A 27,465-nucleotide genomic window follows, 5' to 3' on the forward strand; every position below is an offset into this window, starting at 1 on the left:
ATTCACAGCCTGGTTTGTCTGCATGCCTAAGCGCCTGAAGAGACCAAACATTTACTGCTTCTCCCTCCTCTAGCTTACTGGGCAATTTGATCTGGCCTGGTTCATTCCTTTCTTTTGCATCGTTCTTAGAGCTGACTTACCTTTAAACACTAGCAAGTCCCACTTGAGCGAAAGCTGTTTGTTCTGTTTGTTTAACAAAGAGAATGGATTCAGACTCCGATTCACCTTTTAACTACTCTTGGCCTTCCTTACCTAAAATGAGGATTCGAAAGAGGACATCCAAACAAGGTAGAAAAAGCTCTCGCTTTTTTTTTTTTTCCAAACTTCCTTTATTTTCTTGCATTTCTCATTTAGTATGTTTGAGCTTTTCACTTGCCAGCAGTGAGCAAGCAGATAAAATTCATAAACTTTTTTGATTTGTTCTATTGTTTTGAACTCACAACTTAGTTTTTGTAACTAAAAGGATTAATGTCATGAGTAGAGATACTAATGAAACCTGGCCATCACTGCTACTTTGAATCTATTATTAATAGATATATATATATATATATATTTTTTTTTTTTGGGGGGGGGAGGGTTTCAAGTAAGAGTACGTAGCAGATTTTGCGTTAATGAAAAAAAAATGTCTGATTTCCTAATAATCTGCACAGGGACAGGCACTAAGCAGATTTAATTGTGTGCAAATAAATATTACATAAGAATATGCTGGGCAAAATAAACATTCTGCTTTAATTTGTGTGCAAATTATTGTGGAGCTGATGTATTTTTAAGTAGATACTCGGGAAAGCAAGCAGTATAAACATAAGTAATCCAGGGATGGCAACTTTTAAACCGGCGCATGAGAGTGCGCGTGTTCGTCGGCACTTGCCCCGGGATGTGGCCATGTTATACCATACGTGTGTATATGCGCACGTTATAAAATAGCCTGACCACGTGCACACGTGTGTGCAATTTTCAGTGGATGCGTGCAAATGTCACTGCTACATGCAAGTGGGGGGATTTTAAAAGGCACGTGCACTGACGCCGTAATCGATTTTCCCAGTTTGTTCCCAGTTTGCCCAGGTAAGGAATAGGACTTCCAACTCCCCCCTAGTTTAATAGCCTCCCTTCTCCCCTGGTAGCCCCAACCCTTAAAACTCCACCAATTTTCCTACTTGTCTTTGTTTTATAACTTTCACGTCATCCATAACAGAAGTAAAGTTACATGGCAAGGGACCCCAGCGCACGCCTGTGCACAGAAGTATTTACGTGCTAATTTCAAGTTAAAATCCAGGAACGCCCATGCACCACCCAGACCATGCCCTGCCCCTTTTTTTGGAACTTTTCATTTGTGCGCCTAGTGGGAGATATGAGCGAACGCAGGCGGCTTTTAAAATCCGCTCAGTGCGCGCCGGTCCGACTTGTGCGCGCATCTCCTGGTTTTGGTGCGCACCAGGCTTTTAAAATTCACCTTAGAAAGTATAGGATTGCAAAGTAAACTCCACAGGTTATGCAAGAGACAGGTAGGGGATCTACAACAGTATAATGGGTATAAGAGGTACAATAACCCTTAAAGTTACAACCGGCAGAAAAAATTTAAATCAGGCAATAAAATGTATACAACATACACTTTTCAGTGTAAACTGACAACCTGGAACACCATTTGATTCACACTAGGGTACCTAATTCCCTGTCTCCCTTTATGCTCTTTTCTTAGTCTTGCTTCTTCTCTAGATAATTATGTATCTGCAGAACCTATTTTGTGGGAAGTTTTAATGAATTTTAACATAAAATGTTTACAGTTGAAACTGTATTTGAAGGACTGGTTTGTGGCCAATAAAAAATGTAAAATTTCCATGAAATAAGTATATTTTAGTTCTTATATTTACCCAGTATAAAGGTTGATTGTAAATTTTATACAATATAGAAGGCCGAGAAATGGCTGTTGGATGACAGAGCTTTCAGTGTAGTAGCAAGAGCTCAGCTTTGTGATTTTGGAGGTCTTGGTTTGATTCTTTCATCTGTTACTACATGAGCAAATAATTTAGAGACTAATTTTAAAAGAGATCTAGTTGGCTAAGTAAGGGACTTAGCCAACTATGTCAAACCCATTTTAAACTGCTAAATTTAGTCCACTAAATTTCACTAAGCGGCTAATTCGAGCCAACCAAATTCTGGATAGAGAGTTTGGCAGCTGCCTAACTTGTCTGATCGAATCTAGGCACTTCTTTAGCAGGCTAGTCTAAGTTCAGGAGCCATCCCTTATGAGCCTGTACATAAAAAAAAACCATTTCCCCCATGCCCAACCCTATCCTCCATCCTGACTTCCAATTTTTAAAAACCGTTTTCTTCCAAGTCCCGATTCCCTTCCCCCGTAACCTGATCCCATTCCTGATGTTGACTGTGTAAAATTCCCCTCTGATTTCCCAAAGCCCAGCATCTCCCTCTCCGACTCCCTCTCAATTCTCAATGTCCCCTCCTCGCTTGGATCTCCCTCCCACCCACCAGTCCTCCAGAATCTGTACTTTTGATTCGTAGGGTCCCTTCTTCCCTGGCAAAAGGGATACAACAACCCTCATGCCGGCTCTGCCAGGAGGGGACTCCTTTTCTTCTTTTTTTATTACTTTGGGTGTCAGGACAAGGGGAAAGGGATCAAGACTTGGGGGGAGAAATATTTTTGTTATTCTTTAGGCCTTGGAAGGGAAAAAAAAAGGGTCCAGGGCTTGGTTTCAAAAGATTTAGCCGGTTAGTGCAGATTTTCAGAAGTAACCGGTTAAGGGCCTCATTTACTAAGCATTTTTCCTGTAGAGGCAGAATGGGAGAAAAGCCTTCGTAAATCAGGCCCTAAGTTTGTAAAGCTAGACAGAGAGAAATATTCAATGGCACTTTTAACCGTCTAAGTGACACTGAATGTCCAGATAAAGATAAGCGGGTAAAGTTCTCTGGTTTATCTTACACGCTCAGTTGTAAGTAAATGTTGACCTCTTAGCCTTCTCTTTCATAAATCCTTTAACCAACCTGTTCTCACACCTAGATTCTCAGCATTTCAGGGGATAACCTTTTAGCTTATAAGATATACATTTTAGCCTATCTTGGTAATTATTAATGCTCAGGTGAAATAAGTATGTATAACTCTGTATGAATTTCACAGTATAATGTGGAGTGTACAATATAAGTAATAAATATTTTATTGTCTGATGTTTATGGCTTCTCTCCACGAGGAATTCATGCTACCAATCAGAATAGAGATGGAGTTCACAGATGTATTTGATTTTATAAGTGATATTCTCTATTATCTTTATCAAATTGCTTCTAGATAAACTTTTTTGCAATTTGCAGCCTGCTGGGCCTGTATTTTAAAATTCTTTAGTAATCTAGTTTTCTCTGGATTATATTCTTTGAAACACATAAACAGTGATGACAGATAGAGATCATTATGCCCATCTAGTCTGCCCAGTTTTTTTATTGGTGGAATACCATAGACTCCAGGTGATCTCTAGCTTTCCGCTTATTTCTTTATAACTAGGGATATCTCATGCTTTCCTGAATTCCTATTACCATTTTGTTCACAGCCACCTCCACTGGAAAGGCCGGTCCATACATCATTATCCTTTCCACAAAGAAAGGATAATGAGTGTACCTGCGTGTACCTTCTTGGAGCTTTATACCATGTTCTCATGTTCTCATGTTCTCATGTTCTAGAATATTCTTTCTTCCAAAAAAGATTTGCTTCCTGTGCCTCCATAGTACAAAATTATGAAAAATAGTCAGTGGACATCCTTGAAAGATGCAGGCATGGTGGAAGCATTTGTTAAAGTTTCCATACTTATTTTGTTTTACCTAGTAACTCAGTCACATTATTCATTAACCCATATTCCCGTTGCTGGAGGTAATTTTTGTGAATTGCCTGGCTACTATTTGATGAGTATGGTGAAAGGAATCTGTTGATGCTTTTTTTTTCTTGCTTAAGGCATTTATGTTGCAATATGCATCAGGACTATTTAGATTTGTTTGTTGTTTGTCATTGGGAGCTTAAATGTTATCTGATTTTCTGATATTTTTAGCTACTAGTCTTACTGATCTAGTTGGCATCGGATACTTATGGTAGAGGTGATGAGTTTTTATTTATCCATTATTTGTTCTAGGAATGAATTTCTGTGCATATATTTATAGATTGCACGTTTTGAGTTTTAGTCATTACTGGTCATTTTGAAGATTATCCTTTGTCAAGATACTTCTAAATCTCCATAGAAGTTTTACAGTAAGCTCCAAATTATTTCAAATTCTTAAACATAATGGGGTAGATATTCAAATGCTACTAAGCCAGATAAATTGGACTTATCCACCTAAGTGGCTGCTGCTGAATATCCAGCTATACCACTTAGCCAGATATGTGACTTATCCAGGTAATAGCCATATAGTCAGTGGGTGAGCAGTGAGCGTAACTGGGGCAGCGCTACCTATCCAGTTAATGTAGCCAGATAAGTAGTGATATTGACCCCTCTCTGGTTAAGCGAACCGGAGAAATTAGACATGGCCCATAGCAGGTCCAAAGTTAGCCAGATAAGCTTATCTGATTAACTTTAATATTTATCTAGGTATATAAAGCAGCATTCCATGTCGCTGAATATCCCATATGGATTAGCCAGCCTAAAGAGGTTAGGACTTTTCAGCTTGGAGAAGAGACGACTGAGGGGGGGATATGATAGAGGTGTTTAAAATCATGAGAGGTCTAGAAAGGGTAGATGTGAATCAGTTATTTACTCTTTCGGATAGTAGAAAGACTAGGGGGCACTCCATGAAGTTAGCATGGGGCACATTTAAAACTAATCGGAGAAAGTTCTTTTTTACTCAACGCACAATTAAACTCTGGAATTTGTTGCCAGAGGATGTGGTTAGTTCAGTTAGTATAGCTGTGTTTAAAAAAGGATTGGATAAGTTCTTGGAGGAGAAGTCCATTACCTGCTATTAAGTTCACTTAGAGAATAGCCACTGCCATTAGCAATGGTAACATGGAATAGACTTAGTTTTTGGGTACTTGCCAGGTTCTTATGGCCTGGATTGGCCACTGTTGGAAACAGGATGCTGGGCTTGATGGACCCTTGGTCTGACCCAGTATGGCATTTTCTTATGTTCTTATGTTCTTAAATCTTATCTGGCAAACTTATGTAGCTGGATATATTTTAATATTGGCTCAATATTTTTCACTATGTATCAGCATGAATACATATTGTAGACATGGACAAGGAAGGAGGTGTGGTTCAGTATTGAGAGTGGTAGGAGTGGCCCCAGACAGGTCTGATTTTCAGAATATCTACAATGAATATATATGACATATATGTACATACAATAGAGACAGAGCCTTCAAATATATTTCATGCATATTCACTCTGAATATTCTGAAAACCAAATTTGTTTGTTGCTCATGAGAATTGCAATTGGGAGAAATTATGAATGACCACACTTGGCCATGCATAACTAAGTACTGTAAGGTTCATATTCAAGATCCATTTAGATGGGTAACTGAAAAATTATTTGTTGAAATGACAAATTTGGCAATTTCAGCCACTTAATTGGCTAAATTATAGCCAGATAACTACTTCCTTGGCTATAATTTATCCAGATATAAAAGGGGCATTCCGGGGAGGGTTCAGTTATCTGACTAACTTAGCCAAATATTGGATACATCTGGCTAGGTTATAAGTTTAGGCCTGTTTCACAGCAGTCTTAAAGCTATCCGGTCTTGTATGGCTAGATAACTATCCTTCAGAGATATCTGGGTAAGTAGAGCATCTTAAAAAAAAATGTTGTGGCCTCCCGGCCTGATGCCCACCTTCCCCACCAAATGTCTCTACCCCTCTCCCTTTGCTGTCCCAGAAAACTGCCCTCAACCTAAAATAAAGCTTTTAAACTTACAAAAGAAGAAGGCCACTGGCCTGGGCCTCCAGACCTCCCCCCCTCCCTCCCCACTAAAAATAATCTTTAAATTACCCCTTCTGCCCCCCCTCCAAATAACCCCTCCCCCATCCCAGACAAACGCCTTCCCACTCCCTCGTCACCTTCTGAAGAGGCCCCTTGTGCATGCCGGGATCACCCAGCCACTTCCAGTATTATGTTTATCCCTCTGAACACATACAGGACAAGTTATCTGGCTGAATATTGGCCTCTATAGGACTGTGGGCAGGTCCATTACCTCATTTATTTATTTTATTTTATTTAACAATTTTTATATACTGATAGCCGTTTGCACATCGTACCGGTTTACAAGGAACAAGTGGAAGGCCAGAGGAAAGGCACAGCTGTTACATGGAACGCATGAGTGAAAATTTGAAAGCATTTAAAGAACAAAAGACGAACATTTGATAACGTTCGATAACATATGAATAAGATTAACTTAGTTATGTAAAACAAGGTATAAGAATTATATTTTACAAATATAAGAAGGTAGTGATTGTACATATAGGAGGGACTTAAGGGGGAGGGGGGAGTTGGAGGGGTAATAAAATAGATATTAAATGTAAATATAGAATATAAGGAGGGAGGGGAATGGGGGGGGGGGGGAGGTGGATAGCTAACTTATGTACAGGTCAGGGTGGACAGCTAGACTGTGAGTCATTTACCCAACTGTAATAGAGTAATAAAAACATTGTTTTTCCTTTCCTCTCACTTTTAGAAAGTCCCGTATGTGGCTGCTTCTGTTTTCTGAAGTCTTAAGCTTAAGTAAGAGGACAATTTTGAAACTCCACGGCCCTGTCAGTCAGTTTTCAAAGGAAACCTCCCCCTGGATTTCAAAATGAATTTCCAGACATACCTCGTGCCTGGTGCTGCCCCCTTTTTGCCATGGATATAAGTATGTGCACCGTGGACAGCATGTATACTTATACATGCATAATCAGAGGATAGTGAAAGGAATGCCTGTTTTCAAAGAGGCTTTTTCTGCAGGCAAACAGAAATCCCCTTTGAAATTACTCCCTATGTTGTGATTCTGTGTGGATGACGTGCATTATGCTACCTAAAATTATTATTCCTAACCCCCCATACCTTTTCTCCTTTACCCCTCTATTCAAATTATGTCATGCACATCTTTTCCTCCCATGGCCCCCTAGGACCCTTTCCTCCTTTCCCTCCCACTTCTCTTTTTCCCTTTTGTATAAGTCTCCTTAACACACCCAAGCGTGTTTTCAGTTTAGTTATGTATTTAAATGCTTAATTATACTTGCTCTCCCACTGCAAGTCCAATTTGTAAGTCTTACTCTGTTATACCTATCCTCACATTTCTGACATATGCCGAATTGTTACTAGGTGTCTATACACGTTTCAATATGTTCGTTATGAATGTGAGACACGGGTGTTACAATCAAAACAGGGGAACTTCACTTTCAATGTATATCCAGCGTAGCTATCTGCTTGAACGACAGGGGGAATGAAGAAAAGAGGATTTATATTCAAACAACAACCAATAAGGACTGAATGGCACAGGCTGGGTAAACAAATAAGCGTGGGAGTAGCTTGCTTGTTGTGGCGGTTACTACCCCAAATCAATTAAGCCTGATACGTCACTTGGAATACATATCCAGCGCAGCTCACTGCTTCAAAGGCAGGGGGAATGAAGAAAAGAGGATTTATATTCAGACAATAACCAACAAGGACTGAATTGCACAGGCTGGGTAAACAAATAAGCATGGGAGTAGCTTTTTTATTGCACCAGTTACTACACCTAACCAATTAAGCTGGATACTTCACTTAGAAGCAGCTACAGCACTGCTCTCTACATCAATGATTGGGGTGGAAGGTAATTAGAATAAAAAAGTTACTAATAAGGGCCAACCGTAATAGATAAGTATGAGAAAAAAGAAGTGTGGAAGCTTGCTGGGCAGACTGGATGGGCCGTTTGGTCGTCTTCTGTCGACATTTCTATGTTTCTATGTTTCTATGTATGATGTTGGTTACATTGTAAACCGGAGTGAAGGCAGCCTGCTATACTTCGGTATATAAAAGAATCTAAATAAATAAATATTAATATATGCTCCTGTCTGTCCTGAATATAGTGAATTGGGCTTCTGCTATGTTAGGAAATCATAGAGGACAGGCAATTTTAATAGGCGTGTAGCATTTTAAATGTTTGTCACAAAACCAGCCAACAGCACGACACAGTAAGTCCAAACACAAGTAAATACTGGTGAATAACATTCACATAGCCTGAATGGGGGCACTCATAAAGCAGGAAAGTGTTGGACATATGTCTCGAGAGTGAGTCTGCAAAAGTGTATTTTAATCACAGTTCACCTTACATTCAATATTTATACAAATGTAAGGGTCCCACGGTTTCCTTATGAGGTAATGTATCCTTATGAAACATAGAAATGTCGGCAGAAGAAGACCAATAGGCCCATCCAGTCTGCCCAGCAAGCTTTCACACTTATTTTCTCATACTTGTCTGTTACTCCGACCACTGAGTTCAGGGCCCTTATTGGTAACTTTTTGATTCTAATTTCCTTCCACCCCCGCCATTGATGCAGAGAAGCAGTGTTGGAGCTGCATCAAAGTGAAGTATAAGGCTTAATGTTTGAGGGTAGTAACCGTCGATTCGAGCAAGTTACCCCGATGTTTGTATACTCATACTGCTCAGATCAATGCCTTGTTAGATGTTGTCTGGATGTAAATCCTATTTCTTCATTGACCCCTGCTGTTGAAGCAGTGAGCTACATCAATGGCAGGGGTGGAAGAAAATTAGAACCAAAAAAGTTACCAATAAGGGCCCTGACCTCAGCGGTCAGAGTAACAGATAAGTATGAAAACAAATAGGTGTGAAAACTTGCTGGGCAGACTGTATGGGCCATTTGGTGGTCTTCTGCTGTCATTTCTTTGTTTCTATGTATTACCCCAGTCCTTGCTAAATTACACTGGTTTCCTATATCATTAAGAATTGATTACAAAATCCTCATGCTCCTCCATAAATTAATCAGTCAGGTAAACACCCCATTGCTTGGTGCAGCTGTAAGAATGTATATCCCCTCACAATCTTTATGATCCCAGAACAAGGGGCTGCTGGAAATCCCTTCAATCAGAACAGCGCATATAGGTGAGATTAGAGACCGAACGTTCGCCATAGGTAGTCCTATCTTATGGAATAATATGCCAGAATCATAGAGAGATGAATTATCTACTCCCAAATTTAAGAATGTTACATTTATGCATATATAAGACCTGGCTATTTCTGAGATATTTTGGACATATGGCGTCATAGGCAGAAGTAGAGAATGGAACTGATATTAGCCCTGATTATACAGCATCTTGAGCTGTTTGTCCTTTATTTTTTGTAGCTTTTATGTCTGTATTTTAAGTTTGTAAAACACATTGATATACTATGACTTTGTGGTATAAAAGTGATTGTATAAATAAATAAATAAATAAATAAATGTTCTCCATTGGATAATGTATTTTATTAATATTTGTTAAACTTTGAAAAAATAAATCCTCTTAATTTAAATTCATTTCTTCAATATTAAAAAAAAAACCCTGATATTATGCTACAGATACTACTTGGAAAGACCTTTGTCCACAAATAAGTCTCCAAATGGTATTTGTTCTTAAAACAGATGTCTAGACTCATTTGCAGTTTACCATCCATGTGCAGTAAGGGAAATAGGTTTGATCCCCAGCAATTTGCCTTGTGTTACATGAATCTGCAGTTGTGTCTTTAAGCCTGAAGGATATTTTTGCTAATTCAAATACAATAAAAGCCCCATTATCCAGCATGCATGGGTAATAGTTCATGCTGGTTGGCTGAACATGCAGGTTGTCTGAAAGTCACCTGGGGTTTTAACTGTACCCACAGAACAGAATTTATTAAAGGACGTATCATCAGAAAATACTACGTCCACCGAGGCATGCTGGGCAAGTTTTACATATTGTTCCTCACAATTAACAACTTTATTTTGACTCTTACTCTGTACCCCAATCCCAGTATGCATCTCTAACTTTCTTTCTTTGCAAGTTTTCTTGTGGGTGGAAGCTTATTCTCATTTTGTATGGGTGCATTAGATTACTAACCTCTCTAGTACCAATTAATCATGAAATCAATAAGAGTTGCGATGTCAGACCAAAAATATCCATAGCATTTTCTCCAGAATCATTAAGATAACCAGCTTTAAGCCTCTGGCTGAAGGATAGTTTTATTTTGTGTTCTTTGCACTTGTGATTAATGGCTACCACTAAAGAAAGTAACCCAGTCACTTATTAACGGTATTTGAGTGATAAATACTGGTTGGTCCTTGAGTATTCAGATGCGAAATACAATAGGACAGTGTGTTTCAACCTGGGTTCCGCAGAATCCAGGGATTCCACTTTGATTTATATTTACAATGGGAGGGGAGCACGGGGATTTCAGAGTTTCATAATATATTATAATGGGTTTACTTAACCAAAAAGGCATGCAAACTACTGCAATGGGTAAGATATATAAATTGGTAGACATGAAAATGCTTTTGTAAATTGGCTTTGTGGATTAAATTGACTCATAGGCTGGACCTATACAACAGGGGTAGGCAAACATGTTTAACCAGGGCTATGTTACTGGCTGTCATCTGTGCCAGGGGGAAAGAAGGTCCCCTTGGAGTTCTTCAAGGGGAGGGGGGTTTCCCCTTAAACTTCTCTCTCTCTCTCGTATGCTTTCATGTTCTCTCATTCCAGGTGATTTTGGCAAAACTGAGCTAGTTTACACTTGAAATCTGAATCATCTTGCATTAAAATCCACTTAGCAACTTAGGGAGTTACATGTAAAAATTCACATTTCAATGCAAATTGGGTGGATCTCCAGATGAACACAGATTAAGGCTCTTTATGGGTCAGTGAATTGGAAGGATGCTTTCAGGTTAAGGCCCTTTTAAATGCAGCACATTTCTCTTTCATACTTGAGTGTAAGAAGGGTTTTTATTCATGTAGACCCTGCTACTATTTTTGCTTTTGAGGGTTTGCATTTTTAGAGGTCGTTCCCCTACTTTTTGTCATCCCCCTTTTGGGATGTGTCTCAAAGGTATAAACTGCCTTTTGAGCATGAGCAAAGGGTCTTTCTGCTTATCCAGTGGATTGATCAAGGAGTCTGGTGAGACTCCAGGATTGCCAAGAAAGGAGTTTGAAGTATTTTTGAGCAGTTTGGAGATTTGAAGAAGATGTTGGGGTGAAGAGTTTTGTTGTTGGAACCTTGCAGTCTGGTTTCTGGTCTTGGAGGGCTGGATTTCTGGTTTTCACGTTTGTGATCAGTTAACAGCAAAAGGTGAAGATCTGTGGGGATACGTTTTCAGAATAAGTTTTGGAGATTATGAGACCAGTTTTGCAGTAAGGCCACTATCCCCTTGCTGTAGTAATTGGAAGTTGGCTGTTTTATACCATGACCGGTAAACAGTCGGTGAAGCTGCTGATTTTTGTAAGGACTGCTTGGAGAACATTTTTGGAGACACCTATTTTTGAACAAAGGGAATTTTTCCATTCTGCCCTTGTTTGGATCCTGGTTGTTGAAGAGAACTACCCTACCCTTAGGTAAAAAGATTTTGGAAGAGGACACTGATTCAGTTACAGGAAGGAGAGAGAGTAGACGTCCACCATGGATAAAGAAACCCAGCTTTTGTTGTCATGATTTTCGACTGCTAGTCATGATTTTTGTTATCTTATCCTGGATCATTAAGTTAACGTTTTTTCAGTTGAACACCACCATTGGACTCCATATTTTATTTCCTTCAAAAAGACTCTTCTACTGTGTGTATTTACTGAGAGTGGGGTGAGAGTTAATGCCAGAGACTGTTACCCACTATAGCACCAGGGGACCAGGAGGTTGAACCTTCCCTAGCCAGCATTCCCAGGAGCTGCTATGAGGTATGTTTAAGTGAAAGAGAGGTCCACGACAGTAATGGACAATTCTGGGAACTGTGTGACACCTTTGTCACATGGTTCCCAGATTGGGGGGGAGGATACATTCACGAGACACAGGTTTATTTACAATTAGTACTGAACTTGGTCCAAATAGCTCACTACTCACTGTGAATGATTTGTCCAAGTATGTTCATGCTAAATTACTTCACCAGCATTCCAATAAGATTCCAGCTCCAACCTGCAGCTCACAACGACCAAGTTACCTTAACAGTGGGCTTTTTCCAGCAATCTCTTTTTGAACCTTCTGAGGACCAAGCGGGATCCTTGGGGCATGGCTGTGTTTCAGGCTTATTGATCTGAGGCTGCCTCAATTTGAGCCATCCTGTGGCCTCACTAGCAGGGCACAAGGCTCTGACCAAGTAGACTCTGGTTCAAATTCTGACAAATCCTTTCTGCGCTGACAGATGCAGATGGGCTCCAACGATGGCCTCTTCCAGTCTTCAACCACCAAATCATAACTAAGTGCTTACATTTCTGTCTCCAGTATTGATGATGTCATCAATAATGGCCCGTAATGACATGCTGATGCACGTGATGCTGGGCAGTCGCTGATAACCTGGGTGATCTTCAGGAGGACAGCAGTGGTACATCAGTGGGCTGGAAACAATAGAAAATGCTGCTAAAAAGAGGGAGATAGCTTGGTTTGGGTCCATAGGCCAGAGTTTGCCCACCTCTGCTGTACAACCATCTGTGCTGCAGTATAAGTGGTTCAGGTTTGATTCACCTGTCTAGTGGGCATGGTCAGGCTTGGGCCTATCATTGAGAGGATGTGTTTAGGCCTGAGGAGGGAGGGGAGGATAGCTGCTGCTGCCAGCCAGCCAGCAGCGCTTATGGTGTACTTTAAAAGAGGCACCCCTCCAGCTCTGAGAATTGGCAAGCAGTTTCTTTGCCACCCATGCAAGAATGTCTGGGGAGTGAGGTATTAGAGGCCATTGAGAGCATGAGTGGTAACATTGTTATAAGAAATGTAAGAAAAAAGTAATATTAATGCTGTGGCATGGAGGATCTGAGTTTGGATCCACCATCTATTAGGTCTGCTTAGTTGTAGGTGTGTCATGGAAATAGTATGTTCCCATCCAGTGAGAAAGGAAGATCATTGCATCTATTGCAATAGCCTCTGATAGTGATGAGTGGTGCTGAGAAGGCAGCCTGGAAAAGGCAACCTCTCGGACCAGGAAGGGGGGGGGGGAGTGAAGATGGCATGGAGCAGCAGATACTACCCTAAGCATCTTACCGGGCAGACTGGATGGATCATTTTGGTCTTTATCTCCCTTCATTTCCTGTTACTATATTAAAGAAGAAAGTATATAATTTATGGTGGCTTTCTTTGTAAGATCTTAAATCCATAATATCCAGAAAAAGCTTGTTCCTCAAAGTGAGTGAGAAGCAGATATTCATGAGCACAGTTCAGACTGCCTGTAATACTATATATTAATGATATTCCATTATGTAAGTTTACTATGGTATTTATTCAGAAATTTAACCTTTAATGTGTAATAACATAAGAATTGTATATTGGGTAAGACTGAGGGTCCATCCAGCCCAGTATCCTGCTTCCAACAATGGTCAAAATCCAGTTTAATGCAGAAAAAGCTTGTTCCTCGAAGTGAGCGAGAAGCAGATCTTCATGAGTATGGTTCAGGCACATGTTGGCTGGCTTCCCTCTCTCTCTCTCTCTGGCACACATGCACACACTCGCGCACCCACACCGGCTTCCTCTTTCTCTCAGGCGCACACCCACACTGGCTTCCTCTTTCTCTCTCACACACACTTGCTCCCTCTCGCTCAGGCGTGCACACACACACACACACACACACACACACACACACACACACACACACACACACTCTTGCTCCCTCTCGCTCAGGCACACACACACACTTGCTCCCTCATTCAAGCATTCACATATACATATACACACACATGCTGACTCCCTCCTCCTTCGCCGGCTGGAATGTGATCCTCCGGTGGCCATGGGGCCTTCTCCAGTTGGGCCACGGGGCAGGATGAGATCCCTTGGTGACCACGGGTATTCCTTGAGTTGGACTGCTAGGCAGAATGGGATCCCCACTAGCCTCAGACCTCCTCCAGTTGCGCCACTGGGCAGGATGGGATCTCCTGGAAGGTGCAGAGCCTCCACGACTTGGGCTGCTGGGAGGATGGGATCCCCCAGTGACCACAGGGCTTGCTCAAGTTGGGCTGCAGGGCAGGATAGGATCCCCAGAGACTGCGGGTTCTCTTGCCATCTTGCACAAAAGGACCCCCAGGTGCTTCCTACAGCCTAGTGCCTGGGGGCCTTGGCTCCCTGCCCCCTCTCGGTATGCCACTGCGTGTTTTTGATATCCTTTGAAGATACCTCCCTCTGAGCCACATACTGCTGAGCAACTGTTGGCTTTCCCCATGTTCTAGTTTAAAAACTGTTCTATTTCCTAGTTAAGGTTAGCACCAGCAGCCTGATTCCACCCTGGTTATGGTGATGCCCAAACTTTCGAAATAGGCATCTCTTCCATAAAATGTTACCCAGTTCCTTACAAAACTGAATCCCTCTTCCCTATACTATCGTCTCATCCATGCATCCATGCCTGCCTCTGGGGTTCTGCGCGTGGAACAGGGACCATTTAAGTGAATTCTACCCTGAAGGTTCTGGATTTCAACTTTCTACCTAAAAGCCTGAATTTGGCTTCCAGAAACACCTTCTACACCTTCCTATGTTTTTGGTGCCTACATGTATCATGACAGCTGACTCCTCCCTAGCACTATCTAAAATCCTATCTAGGTGACGTGTGAGGTCTGCCACCTTCACACAAGGCAGGCAAGTTACCAAGCGATTCTCACATCCACCTGCCACCCAGCTATCTACACTCCCAATGACTGAACCACCAACCCCAATGGTTGACCTAACCCCTTCCTTCCAGACACACCAGCCCTTGGAGGCTCATCCTCTGTGTGAGAGAACAATGCATCACCTGGAGATCAGGTCCCTTCCACAGGATCACCCCCTGCTACACCAAGGTGACACTCTTTGATCAAGTGACTTTGTTCTTCCAAGGCAGAACAGGGGCTGCCACACTAGAGTTGGGATTTGGCTACCATATCTCTGAAATAATGCTTTTTGGATGGATTATTATAACCTTCATTGTAGCTTGAACTTGTGCCCTCAACCCTCTGAAAAGAGCAATAATTTTCCATGCGATGCAAGATCTGCTGTGTCTTGTTATTTATTTATTTATTTAAAAAGTCTTCTATACCGATGTTAGTCGAAACATCACCTCGGTTTACATGGAACAAAAGCAATGGAAATTACAAGTAACAGGGGAAAGGTAAGGGGTACAAAAAACCATAAGGAGAGCAGATAAGCATAGGAACAAACAACAAGTGAACTATAATGTCATAAGAACAAGGTCATGGTCAAATTCAGGTCATGATCCATCACAATTCAAAATTCATCAAGGGTGTTGGGGAAAGGCTTGTTTGAATAGCCAGGTTTTGAGCTGGGCTCTGAATTTGGTGAGGCAAGGTTCAAGTCTGAGGTGGGTTGGGAGTGAGTTCCAGTGCATAGGTTCAGCAATGGAGAGCGCCCGATCCCTTGTAGCTGTGAGGTGTGCTTTCTTTAGGGATGGCACATGGAGAGACCCTTTGTTAGTGGTCCTTGTCGGACGAGTCGAGCAGGCAAATTGGAGGGGATCTGCCAGCCAGTTGGAGTGATGGGAATATAAGGCTTTATGTATAATGGTCAGAGATTTAAAGAGGATGCAGGAGGGAATAGGGAGCCAGTGTAGGTCCTTCAGTATAGGGGAAATATGGTCATATTTGTGAGCGTTGGAGAGGGTTCTGGCTACAGTGTTCTGTAGCATTTGGAGGGGCTTTAAGGAGGAGTAAGGTAGGCCAAGAAAGAGGGAGTTACAGTAATCCATCTTGGATGCCAGTGTAGCCTGGACAACAGTGCGGAAGTCACTAGCGTGAAGGAGAGGTTTCAGGTTTTTTAAGACTTTAAGTTTGAAGAAACCCTCTTTGAGTATGGCACTGATATGTTTTTTGAAGTTCAGTTGTTGGTCGTTAGGACCCCCAGGTTCCTTGCGCAGGGCTGTGCATGAGGAATCTTGATAGAGTCAATTGAGAGTGCGGGATTGGTAGGGGGGTGATGGGATATGAGGAGGAGTTCAGTTTTGGCAGTGTTTAGAGCAAGGTGGAGGCTGGTAAGTAAGGAGTTGATGGCAGCGAGATGGTTTCCCCAGGATTCAAGGGTGTCAGATAGGGAGCCTTGAATGGGTATGATGATTTGCACATCATCAGCGTAGAGAAAGAATTTGAGGCTAAGTTCTGATAAGAGTTTGCACAAGGGGGTGAGGTAAATGTTAAAGAGGGTGGAAGAGAGGGAGGAGCCTTGGGGGACTCCTTGGGCGAGGGCGTAGTGGGAAGACTCAGCATTGCCTATTTTCACGGTGAATTTCCTATTGTCGAGGTAGGATGAGAACCACTTAAGGGCTGTGCCAGAAAGGCCAATGTCGGTTAGGCGGGCAAGGAGGTGGGTTTGATTTATGGTGTCAAAAGCTGCTGAAATGTCCAGTAGAGCAAGAAGGTAGCTGTGACCTTGATCCATTCCCCTGAGTAAGTAGTCAGTCAAGGAAAGTAAGAGGGTCTCAGTGTTGAGGTGTTTACGGAAGCCAAATTGAGAGGGGTGGAGAAGGTTGTGAGTTTCAAGGAATTCTGTAAGTTGCGAGTTGACGACCTTCTCCATGATTTTTGAGATGAAAGGGAGATTGGAGATAGGGCGAAAGTTGGCGGGGTCCTTGGGGTCAAGTGCAGGTTTTTTGAGCAGTGGTTTGACCACAGCATGCTTGAGTGGGTCAGGGACAATGCCTGAAGAGAGGGAGTAATTGATAACATCTGCAATGGGTTTGGAAATGATGTCAGGTATGGTGAGGAGGGCTTTGGTGGGGATAGTGTCTGATGAATGAGTCACAGGTTTCATCTTTTTGAGGATAGATGTGTTCTCACAGGACAAGCAGGATGGTTGTCCTCACAAATGGGTGACATCGAGGATGGAGCCCACCACGGAAAACTTCTGTCAAAGTTTAAACAGAACTTTGACTGGCCCTACTGGGCATGCCCAGCAAGGCACTGACCCTGCAGCCAGCAGGGGTCTCCCTTCAGTCTTCTTTTTTCCGCGCAGCAGTTGCCACGCGGTGAAAGGAGCTCTCTAACCACGTTCCTGACAGGAATCTGGAAATTAATTTCCTAAGAAAATTTGCCCCTCAGGGGTCTCCCTTCGACAAATTTTTTAGTCATCTTTCGGAACCCGGTAAGTTTTTTGCCTTCTTCCATCGACTGCCGTCGATTTTGGCCCTTGAGGCCTGTTGGCACTTACCGATCCCCAGCCTAAATTTTGGCTTTCAGCCATGGCAACGGGGTTCCGCCGTTGTCCGGATTGTACCCGGACTATGTCCATCACAGACCCCCACAGGGTTTGTGTAATGTGTTTGGGTAGTGAGCATGATGTCCTGACTTGCACCAAATGTGCCTTAATGACACCCAAGGGTCGCAAAGCCAGGATGGAGAAGATGGGGCTCCTCTTCCATGCACCCACCCCAACGCCATCGATAGCATCGACGTCATCGGAACCGGCACCGTCGAAGTTGTACCATCATCGCCAACCCTCCGGTGACCGTCCGCCATCGATCGCTTCTCGGCCGTCGACTCCCGTCCCTTCCCCGGATGGGCGAGGGGATCGGAAAGAAAAGCATCGCCATCGACGGCACAAGTCTCGGCCTGTCGAGGATCCACAGCCATCGACCTCTGTTCAAGCCGAGCCACCGACAAGAAGCCGCCGAACAGACCGGAACACCCTCCACGTCTCGTTCGCCGGCATCGAGGAACCCCCCACCCTCCCGGGGTGCGGGGGCCGTGATCCCACCGGTTACGGTGGTCCTTCCGGCCCTGCCTCAGCCTCCCTCTCCCGTTGAGCCGGGTATAGTTACCCCTGGTCTCCGGGCAGAACTGGACCGGCTGGTCCAGGAGGCCATCGAGAAGGCGATGAAGAAATTACAATCTCCATCGGCACCGTCTCCGGCACCGGTTCCAGTGCCGCCCCCAGCACCGACACCGGCACCGGCTTCGCCACCGAGGAGGGAACCGACCACCGAGCCGTTGTACAAGCGTTAGCCACCGCTACTCAGCCGTATGGAGGCGCTCATGACGGCCCTTCCATCGGTGATTCCAGTGCCATCGACAACACCACCGTCTCCGACTGGATTCTCATCGGCAGGAGAAACACCGTTTCGGATTCCCCCTTCCGGGGTGGTTCCATCGGTACCTCCTGGCATATCTCCACCGATATATCCTTCGGCTCCATCGATTCCGCGCCAGGCACCGATTCCATCGGCAGCACCGAAGCCATCGATGCCATTTCTGATTCCACCTACGGCACCGATTCCACCTCGGTTTCCATCGATGCCCTCAGAACCTCAGCCAGGTCCATCGGGGCTACAAGCCCCACATGATCCCTACGATACCTGGGGTGATGATGATGATACATCTTCTGACACAGATTTGCCTTCGCCGCCATCTCCTACAGAGAGTAGAAAAAGATCTCCTCCTGAGGATCTCTCTTTCATTAATTTTGTAAAAGAGATGTCAGAAGTTGTACCTTTTCAGTTACAATCTGAAGCCGATGATAGACACCAGATGATGGAACTACTTCAATTTCTGGATGCTCCAAAAAATCATCGCTTCCATCCCTATACACCAGGTGTTTTTGGATCTGCTCAAGAAAAACTGGGAATCTCCTTCATCGGTGTCTCCAGTTAATAAGAAAGCTGACTCCACATACCTTGTCCAGTCAGCACCAGGTTTCCAAAAGCCTCAACTGGATCATCGCTGTGTTGTAGTTGAGTCTGCGCAGAAGAAGGCCAAGCGTCTTAAGCCACACTCTTCTACCCCACCTACCAGGGACAACAAGTTCCTGGATAGTGTGGGACGAAAAGTGTACCATGGAGCTATGTTGATTTCACGCATAGCTTCATATCAGCTCTATATGACTCAATACAACAGAGCTATCCTTAAGCAGATGCAAGACTACGCTGACACGTTACCGGACCAGTACCAACCGCAACTTCAAGCCCTTCTTCACAAGGGATTTGAGGCAGGGAAGCACGAGATTAGGACTGCCTAAGATATATTCGATGCTTCCACGAAGGTTTCAGCCACAGCCATCTCAGCCAGACGTTGGGCTTGGTTAAAGTCATCCAACCTTCGCCCAGAGGTCCAAGATCGTCTTGCTGATTTACCCTGCTTAGGCGACAATTTGTTTGGAGAACAAATTCAACAGATTGTGGCAGAGTTAAAAGACCACCATGAGACGTTGAAACAACTCTCGTCTATCCCACCTGAGGTGACCTCCAAGCAACCGCAAAAGAAGGACTCTAAAAAGTCGTTCTTTCGACCACGTCGCTACTACCCTCCGTCAACTAGGGCTCGTCCTGTACGGTCCTCTAACAGGCCTCAGCCTCGTCAGCCGCGAAAGCAAAGGCCTACTGTAGCCCCACCTCCTGGGCCTGCGGCGGGCCTTTGACTTCCCTGTATTGAGCACAAGCCAACTCCCTCTTCCACACATCCCTGTGGGAGGTCGTCTGTACCACTTCTTACACCGTTGGAAACAGGTCACCTCAGATCAGTGGGTGCTAGCAATTATCGCACAGGGTTACCACCTCAACTTTATAACACTTCCGCCAGACTCCCCGCCCCTTCAGGCATGGAGTCTAACCAGCCATTTGACTCAATTACAACAAGAAGTATTCCTTCTTCTACAATCAAATGCTATAGAACCCGTCCCTCCTTCTCAACAAGGGAAAGGATTCTATTCCAGATACTTCCTAATACCAAAGAAATCAGGGGGGCTTCGTCCAATTCTGGACCTTCGAGCCCTCAACAAGTATCTGCAAAAAGAAAAGTTCAAGATGGTAACCCTGGGCGCCTTGCTCCCTCTGTTGCAAAAGGGGGATTGGCTGTGCTCTCTCGACCTCAAGGACGCTTATACCCACATTGCGATAACACAATCTCATCGCAAGTATCTGCGTTTTCTGATAGGCCACGACCATTATCAATACCGGGTACTACCTTTCGGTCTGGCATCTGCTCCACGAGTCTTTACCAAGTGTCTCGTAGTAGTAGCAGCATTTCTCAGGAAGGAAGGTGTCCACGTCTACCCCTATCTGGACGATTGGCTCATCAGGGCCTCTACCCCTCAGTTTGCTCAATCCTCCCTAAAATTGACAATTCACACACTCCTTTCCTTAGGGTTTCTTGTCAATTACGAGAAATCTTGCTTGGTCCCATCTCAGACCTTATCCTTCATTGGGGCAGACTTGGACACCTTACAGGCAAAAGCCTACCTTCCAATTCAACGAGTCCACACTCTCATGTCCTTAGCTCGCCAGCTCCAGTCGCAACACACTGCCAAGGCTTGCCAGTTCCTCATTCTCCTAGGACACATGGCATCCTCGGTTCAAGTCACTCCCATGACCCGACTAGCCATGAGAGTAACGCAATGGACTCTACGACACCAATGGATTCAAGCTTTTCAGCCTCTGTCCTCCATTATCACAGTCACACAGGCGCTACGCCTATCCTTAACCTGGTGGACGACTCGGGTCAACCTCCTTCAGGGGCTTACCCTTTCTTCACCGGATCCGCAAGTATCCTAACCACCGACGCTTCTCACATCGGTTGGGGAGCCCATGTGGACGACTTCCAAACCCAAGGGTTATGGTCCAAAGAGGAAGCCGAACACCAGATCAATTTCCTGGAACTTCGAGCAATCCGCTATGCGCTCCGAACTTTCAAAGATCATCTATTCCATCAGATAATCTTAATCCAGACGGACAACCAAGTGGCCATGTGGTACATAAACAAGCAGGGAGGCACAGGCTCCTTCCTTCTGTGTCAGGAAGCTGCGCAGATCTGGGCGGAAGCCCTCTCCCACTCCATGTACCTCAGGGCCCTTACTGCCGGGAGTAGACAATGTATTGGCAGACCAGCTGAGCCGTGTCTTCCAACCACACGAGTGGTCACTCGATCCTCTGGTAGCGACCTCTCTGTTTCACAAGTGGGGTTCTCCCCGCATAGACCTCTTTGCGTCCCCTCAGAACCACAAAGTGGACGATTACTGCTCTCTCATTCGGAGCCAGCACTCTCGGCCGAGGGATGCATTCTCCCTCAAGTGGACAACCGGTCTACTCTATGCATTCCCTCCACTTCCTCTTGTGTCAAAGACTCTCGTGAAGCTACGCCAGGACGGAGGAACCATGATCCCTGATAGCGCCTTACTGGCCACGCCAAGTAATGGTTTCCAATACTCCAGGATCTCTCCATCCGCAGGCACATTCCTCTGGGAATGGACCCGCATCTTCTCACTCAAAAAACGACGGATGCCTCCTCCATCCCAACCTCCAAGCCTTGTCCCTGACGGCATGGATGTTGAAAGGTTAGTCCTTCAACCATTTAACCTTTCGGATTCAGTTTTCTCGGGTCCTGATAGCTTCACGAAAGCCTTCCCCAAGAAAGTCTTACTCATACAAATGGAAAAGGTACACATCATGGTGCACTTCTCAGTCCCTTGATCCCCTTTCCTGTCCAATCTCTAAGTTCTTGGACTATTTATGGCATCTATCGGAATCAGGTCTTAAAACCTCTTCCATTAGGATGCATGTCAGTGCGGTAGCCGCCTTCCATAAAGGTATTGAGGGTGTCCCTATTTCAGTACAACCCCTGGTGACACGCTTTCTTAAAGGCTTGCTCCATCTGAAGCCACCCTTACGTCCTCCGGCCCCATCTTGGGACCTTAATCTGGTTCTTGGTCGTCTTATGAAACCACCTTTCGAACCTCTGCACTCCTGTGAATTGAAGTATCTCACATGGAAAGTATTATTCCTGTTGGCTATTACTTCAGCTCGCAGGGTTAGTGAGTTACAGGCCTTAGTCACCTATCCGCCTTACACTAAACTCCTGCAGGACAGGGCGGTACTCCGCACTCACCCTAAATTTTTACCCAAGGTAGTTTCTGAATTTCATATCAATCAATCCATCATACTACCTATCTTTTTTCCCAGGCCCCATTCCAACTCTGGGGAACAGACTCTGCATACCCTAGACTGTAAACGAGCTCTAGCGTTTTATCTAGACCGTACAGTTGCTCACAGAAAGAGCACTCAATTGTTTGTCTCCTTCCATCCTAACAAGTTAGGACAACCTGTGGGTAAGCAGGCTCTTTCCTCCTGGTTGGCGGACTGCATTTCCTTCTGTTATCAGCAAGCTGGCATTCCTTTCCAAGACCGTGTCAAGCACACTCTGTGAGGGGCCATGGCGACTTCAGTAGCACACCTTCGATCGGTGCCGCTTCCTGACATCTGTAAGGCTGCAACCTGGAGTTCTCTCCATACCTTTGCAGCCCATTATTGTTTGGACAAAGCTGGAAGACAAGACTCCATCTTTGGCCAATCTGTCTTGCGTAACCTTTTTCCAACATGATGTACCAACACCCTTCCACCTTCCCGGTAGGGTGCGGATGCCCTTTCCCAATTCCACCCCAGTTGTTGTGCCTGTTGCACATCGTTGGGTACATTTGGTGCAGGTCAGGAACATCCTCAGCTCGGTACTCACCCATTTGTGAGGACAACCATCCTGCTTGTCCTGTGAGAAAGCAAATGTTGCTTACCTGATGTAACAGGTGTTCTCACAGGACAGCAGGATGTTAGTCCTCACGAAACCTGCCCGCCACCCCCGCGGTGTTGGGTTCGTTTTGTTTTTACTTTTTAGGCACTGCCTGTAGCTTTGAAAACCAGACTGAAGGGAGACCCCTGCTGGCTGCAGGGTCAGTGCCTTGCTGGGCATGCCCAGTAGGGGCCAGTCAAAGTTCTGTTTAAACTTTGACAGAAGTTTTCCGTGGTGGGCTCCATCCTCGATGTCACCCATTTGTGAGGACTAACATCCTGCTGTCCTGTGAGAACACCTGTTACATCAGGTAAGCAACATTTGCTATTTCAGTGGATGAAACGAGTTCAAGGTCGTTAAAGGAGGACGAGGGTGGGGTCAGTGCCTGTAGCAGCTGGGAGCGAGGAGGGAGTAGAGGGAAATCAGAGAAGGATGGTTGCGATTTTGTCATGAAAGTAGCATCCCAGTTCTTCACATTTGCTGCTGGCTTCGCTGTCAGGAATGGGGGGGGGGATGTGTGTTTGGTAAGGGAAGAAACATAGGTGAAGAGGGCATTGGGGTTATATTTGTAATCGTGGATTCTTAGGGCGTAGTAGTCTCGTTTGGCTTTAAGGGTGGCTAGCCTGTAGAGATGTAGTGAGGATTTGAATATGGATGTTTTTTGCAGGGATGGGTCTTTACGCCATGTGCATTCTTTCTGCCTGAGCTCATATCTCAGACACAAAGAATACGAATGGCGTAAGATCCCCAACTCCACTAATTTATCAGATTACAAACGCACCCTCCACAACTACAGGATCACCATCTTAAAGACAAAAAGAGACTTCTATGCCCACAGAATACACAACCTTCAATTTGATGCCAGGACCCTATTCTCTTACGTCTCCCAACTCACAAAATCCCCTACACCCACCATTCCAGACGACCAAGCACAAACCAAAGCAGATGAATTAGCACTCTACTTTCAGAAAAAAACTGCAGACACATTAGCACGCCTACCAAACAATGCAACTCCACCCTCCATAATTTTCAATTCCAGGACTTATATTGGGGCCATCCTTGATTCCTTTGAACCTACAACACCACTGGAAATCGAATCTATACTTAAGAAACTAAAACCATCAAACCACCCAACAGATCACATTCCAACTAAACTACTGCTTCTCATCCCGAATACTATTTCCAGAGCATTGGCTAACATTATAAATTGCTCACTCACCCAAGGAATCTACCCGGACAGGCTGAAAACCGCATCCCTCAAACCTCTCCTGAAGAAACCTAACCTCGACACAAATGAACCCTCCATCTTCCGCCCCATATCCAACCTCCCTTTTTTAGCAAAAAATCATGGAGAAAGTTGTTAATACACAACTTTCTGTATACCTGGAAGAGCACAATATCTTTCACCCATCCCAATATGGCTTTCGTAAAGCAGTTAGTACAGAAACCCTACTTATCTCCCTTGCCGATCACATCCTCATGGGCCTAGACAAAGGTCAATCTTTTATCCTAGTCCTTCTGGACATTTCATCCGCATTTGACACCGTGAACCACTCCATCCTACTAAATCGCCTAGCAGAAATCGGATTAACAGGGTCTGCACACAGCTGGTTTAACTCCTTTCTAAGTAACAGAAGCTTCAAAGTAAAAATCAATAACAACGAATCCCCAGATGTCAAATCAACATTAGGAGTACCACAAGGCTCTTCCTTGTCACCCACACTATTCAATATATACCTCCTGCCCCCCTGTCAACTGCTTACGGACCTAAAATTAAAATTCTATCTCTATGCAGATGACGTACAGATTCTGATTCCCATTACAGAATCTCTCCCTAAATCTCTCGCCTTTTGGGAAATCTGCCTCAAATCTATAAACAGTCTGCTCACCAACTTGAATCTAGTTCTGAATGCAAATAAGACTGAACTCCTAATCATCTCCTCGGACCACTCGGCCTTAATCAATCCACCAGCAGGCAACACCCAGATCACGCAAGTAAGGGACCTTGGAGTAATCATTGATAACCGTCTGAATCTTAAGAAAGCCATCAATAACACTACCAAGGACTGCTTTTATAAATTACAAGTCATGAAAAGGCTCAAACCCCTCCTCCACTTCCAAGATTTCAGGACAGTGCTCCAAGTCACACTCTTTTCCAAAACAGATTACTGTAACTCTCTTCTCCTCGGGCTCCCTACTTCATCTATCAAACCATTACAGATGCTCCAAAATGCTGCGGCAAAGAATCCTGACTAATACCAACAGAGGAACACACATCACTCCCATACTACAGAACCTGCACTGGCTGCCAATCAAATATAGAATATTACACAAGGCTCTCACTATAATCCACAAAGTCATTCACAACCAACAACAACTAGACCTCCAGATTCCCCTCAAATTATACTCATCAGACAGACCGATTCGAGAAGCATATAAAGGCACCCTGCAACCCCCTACAACGAAATCTACTCGTCTATCATCAACCAAAGAACGAACCTTCTCTACAGCTGGCCCAGCCATCTGGAACAAGATGCCCACAGAACTCAGATTAGAACTATGCCCGCTTACCTTCCGTAAAAAACTTAAGACATGGCTCTTCATCCAGGCCTTCACTTAACCTACAGATCCAGCAATTCCTCACTAATTCAGACACTGACTCCTACCTAAACTCTCTGACAAATGTAGCCTATACACTTATGCCTCTCTCATCATATTATTGTATTATCTAACTTGTTCAGTTATGCCTTCTCTATCGCTCCGGCTATCCTAGCCCTCCAGGTTAATACCCCTTGTTATATGTAACTTTCATTTCTTGTTATATGGTTGACTTTGTTATTCCCCTCATGTTATTTGTAAACCGATCTGATATGAATTTTCTTTCATGAAGGTCGGTATATAAAAATGTTAAATAATAATAATAATTTCATTAGTTTGAGGTCTGGGGGAAGTACCATGGGTTTTGTTTTTTTTGCAGATAGTTTAGTTTTATGTGTGGTGATAGGGCACAGTTTTTTTGCGATTGTCTAAGGTGATTGGGCTCCAAGAGTCTAGGGCTGTGTTTGGAGTTGAGGCAGTTTGAGTTTCAGAGAAGAGCTGGCAAAGGCTGAAGTGAGGTCCTCACTGGGGCAGGATTTTCTGTAGGCAAAAGATGTGGTGGAGGGGGATTTGGATGGTTGGTTGGGTATCTTTATAGAGATGGAGGATTTGACAATAGCGTGATCGGACCATGGGACAAGGGGGTACAGTGTGGTTTAGAGGGTAGGCTAATGCTGGAGTTGACAAAGAGGAGGTCCAGGGTGTGCCCTTCTTTGTGCGTGGGGGAGGTGATAACTTGTTAATATTATGAAACAACTAGAGAAGTCCCTGATTAAAGCAGCTTATGATTTAGTGCTTTTAAAGAAATGTTGTAATTGTTATTGATTTTAATCTAAAGCATTCTAGTAGGTTTCTGATACTATTACGTGTAAATAAGTTAAGAAAGGTGTTTGAGGTTTTCTTATTTCTGCTGTTCCTGGGTTTTGATGTGAAATCATTTTAGCCAAGTCAGTTGCTCCAATTGTGTTTATGTTTATGAAGCTATTTCACATGTTAAGGTGCACTGTGCATTATGTAAGCAATAACATCTGATAGGGCGTGCATCACAGCTATGTCATGCCCTGAATGTATTATGAATCAGAGTGCCTTTAGCACCTGACAGTGTGCCAAAATCCTTTCATGTCTAAATCATTTTGACCCAATAATCGCAGATTCTCCTTTCAGAATGAGAAAATGCTAATTGTTAATTCTTTATTGTGTGTTCAATTGACTTTATTGAAATATGAAGATGGCAAAAGCACACCATGATACCATCAAGCATTAGTTACACTAACAGCACTAGCTACATTCTTCTAAATATCAGCTTGTCTATTTCTTGTCTCTGTTACTGTTGCTTTGGGTTTATTACTATGGGTCAGATGTTCTAAAGTCTTTCTCCCATTTGGGCTGTGTGGAAAATGCTGAAGGGCGAATTAAAGAAGTCCTACCCACAGCAAATCTGGGAGATATGTGCATGACTAGGATGTGCGCAGACCACGCGAATGTTAAGAGGCCTGCAGCCACGCGCGTATCTCCCAGTAAGCCGCATTGGAAAGCATTTCGCAAAAGGGGTGGGCCGAGGGTGGGGCATGGGCGGGCCAGGACGGCGCCATTAAATCAGAGTTGCGCACAAGCGTGTGCCGGGATCTGACGACCGCGTAAGTTGCTGCTGCCATGGACTGCGGGTAAGGAGAAAAATAAAAACATTTAGGGTAATCAGCAGGGGATTAGGGGCCAGGGCTAGTAGGGTAAAAGGGAGGCAGATTAGGGAGGGGGTTTAGGAAGTCTGCTCCTTTACAGGGGTGAACTGGGAGTGAACAGGGAAATAGGCCCTAATGTGTCGCCGCGTTCATCTACTAAAATCCCCCCACTTAAGCGCGAGAGACAGTATTCACGCGCACATGCACGCGTCGATATAAAATTGTGCTTGCGTATGCATGTAGGTAGTGTGCATAGACGCGCGCATGTTATAAAATCGCATCCATGTGCGCACGCTGGCAAACGCGCGCACATTTGCACACGCGCATCAGTTTAAAAGTTAACGACCCAGTGCATGTGATCCAAAAGCAGATAGATGTCTCCATTTTTTAAAATTATAATCTCTTTCATTTCTTGGGGTTTTGTTTTTACACTTTTGAGTAAGAGGTGTATGCCTTTTTATTATAGCCGCAGCCTCTTCGCTACAGCCATGCTTGAGATGTTCACCCTGTATTCATGCTGTACATGTGCCAGTGTGATGCTTGCATGTGGTTTTTTAAGATTAAGGGTGAGCAC

The 27,465-nt window shown here is 44.2% G+C and overlaps 1 protein-coding gene across 6 annotated transcripts in view; it reads left to right on the plus strand.

Annotated features, from left to right (window-relative positions):
• The window catches only part of ARHGEF28 (Rho guanine nucleotide exchange factor 28), a 585,749-nt gene that overhangs the window by 350,711 nt on the left and 207,573 nt on the right, over positions 1-27,465 (plus strand). For 2 of the 6 annotated variants that reach the window (XM_029574926.1, XM_029574935.1), the window contains exon 1: positions 8-288. The exons of the other annotated variants lie outside the window; for them this stretch is intronic. In XM_029574926.1, the coding sequence (XP_029430786.1) occupies positions 204-288 (85 nt within the window). In that variant the 5' untranslated portion in view covers positions 8-203. Of the gene's footprint in view, positions 1-7; positions 289-27,465 lie in introns of those variants that run through there. 6 annotated transcript variants of the gene reach the window in all.

This window comes from Rhinatrema bivittatum, chromosome 1, assembly GCF_901001135.1.
Source record: "Rhinatrema bivittatum chromosome 1, aRhiBiv1.1, whole genome shotgun sequence".
NCBI classification, from domain to species: domain Eukaryota; kingdom Metazoa; phylum Chordata; class Amphibia; order Gymnophiona; family Rhinatrematidae; genus Rhinatrema; species Rhinatrema bivittatum.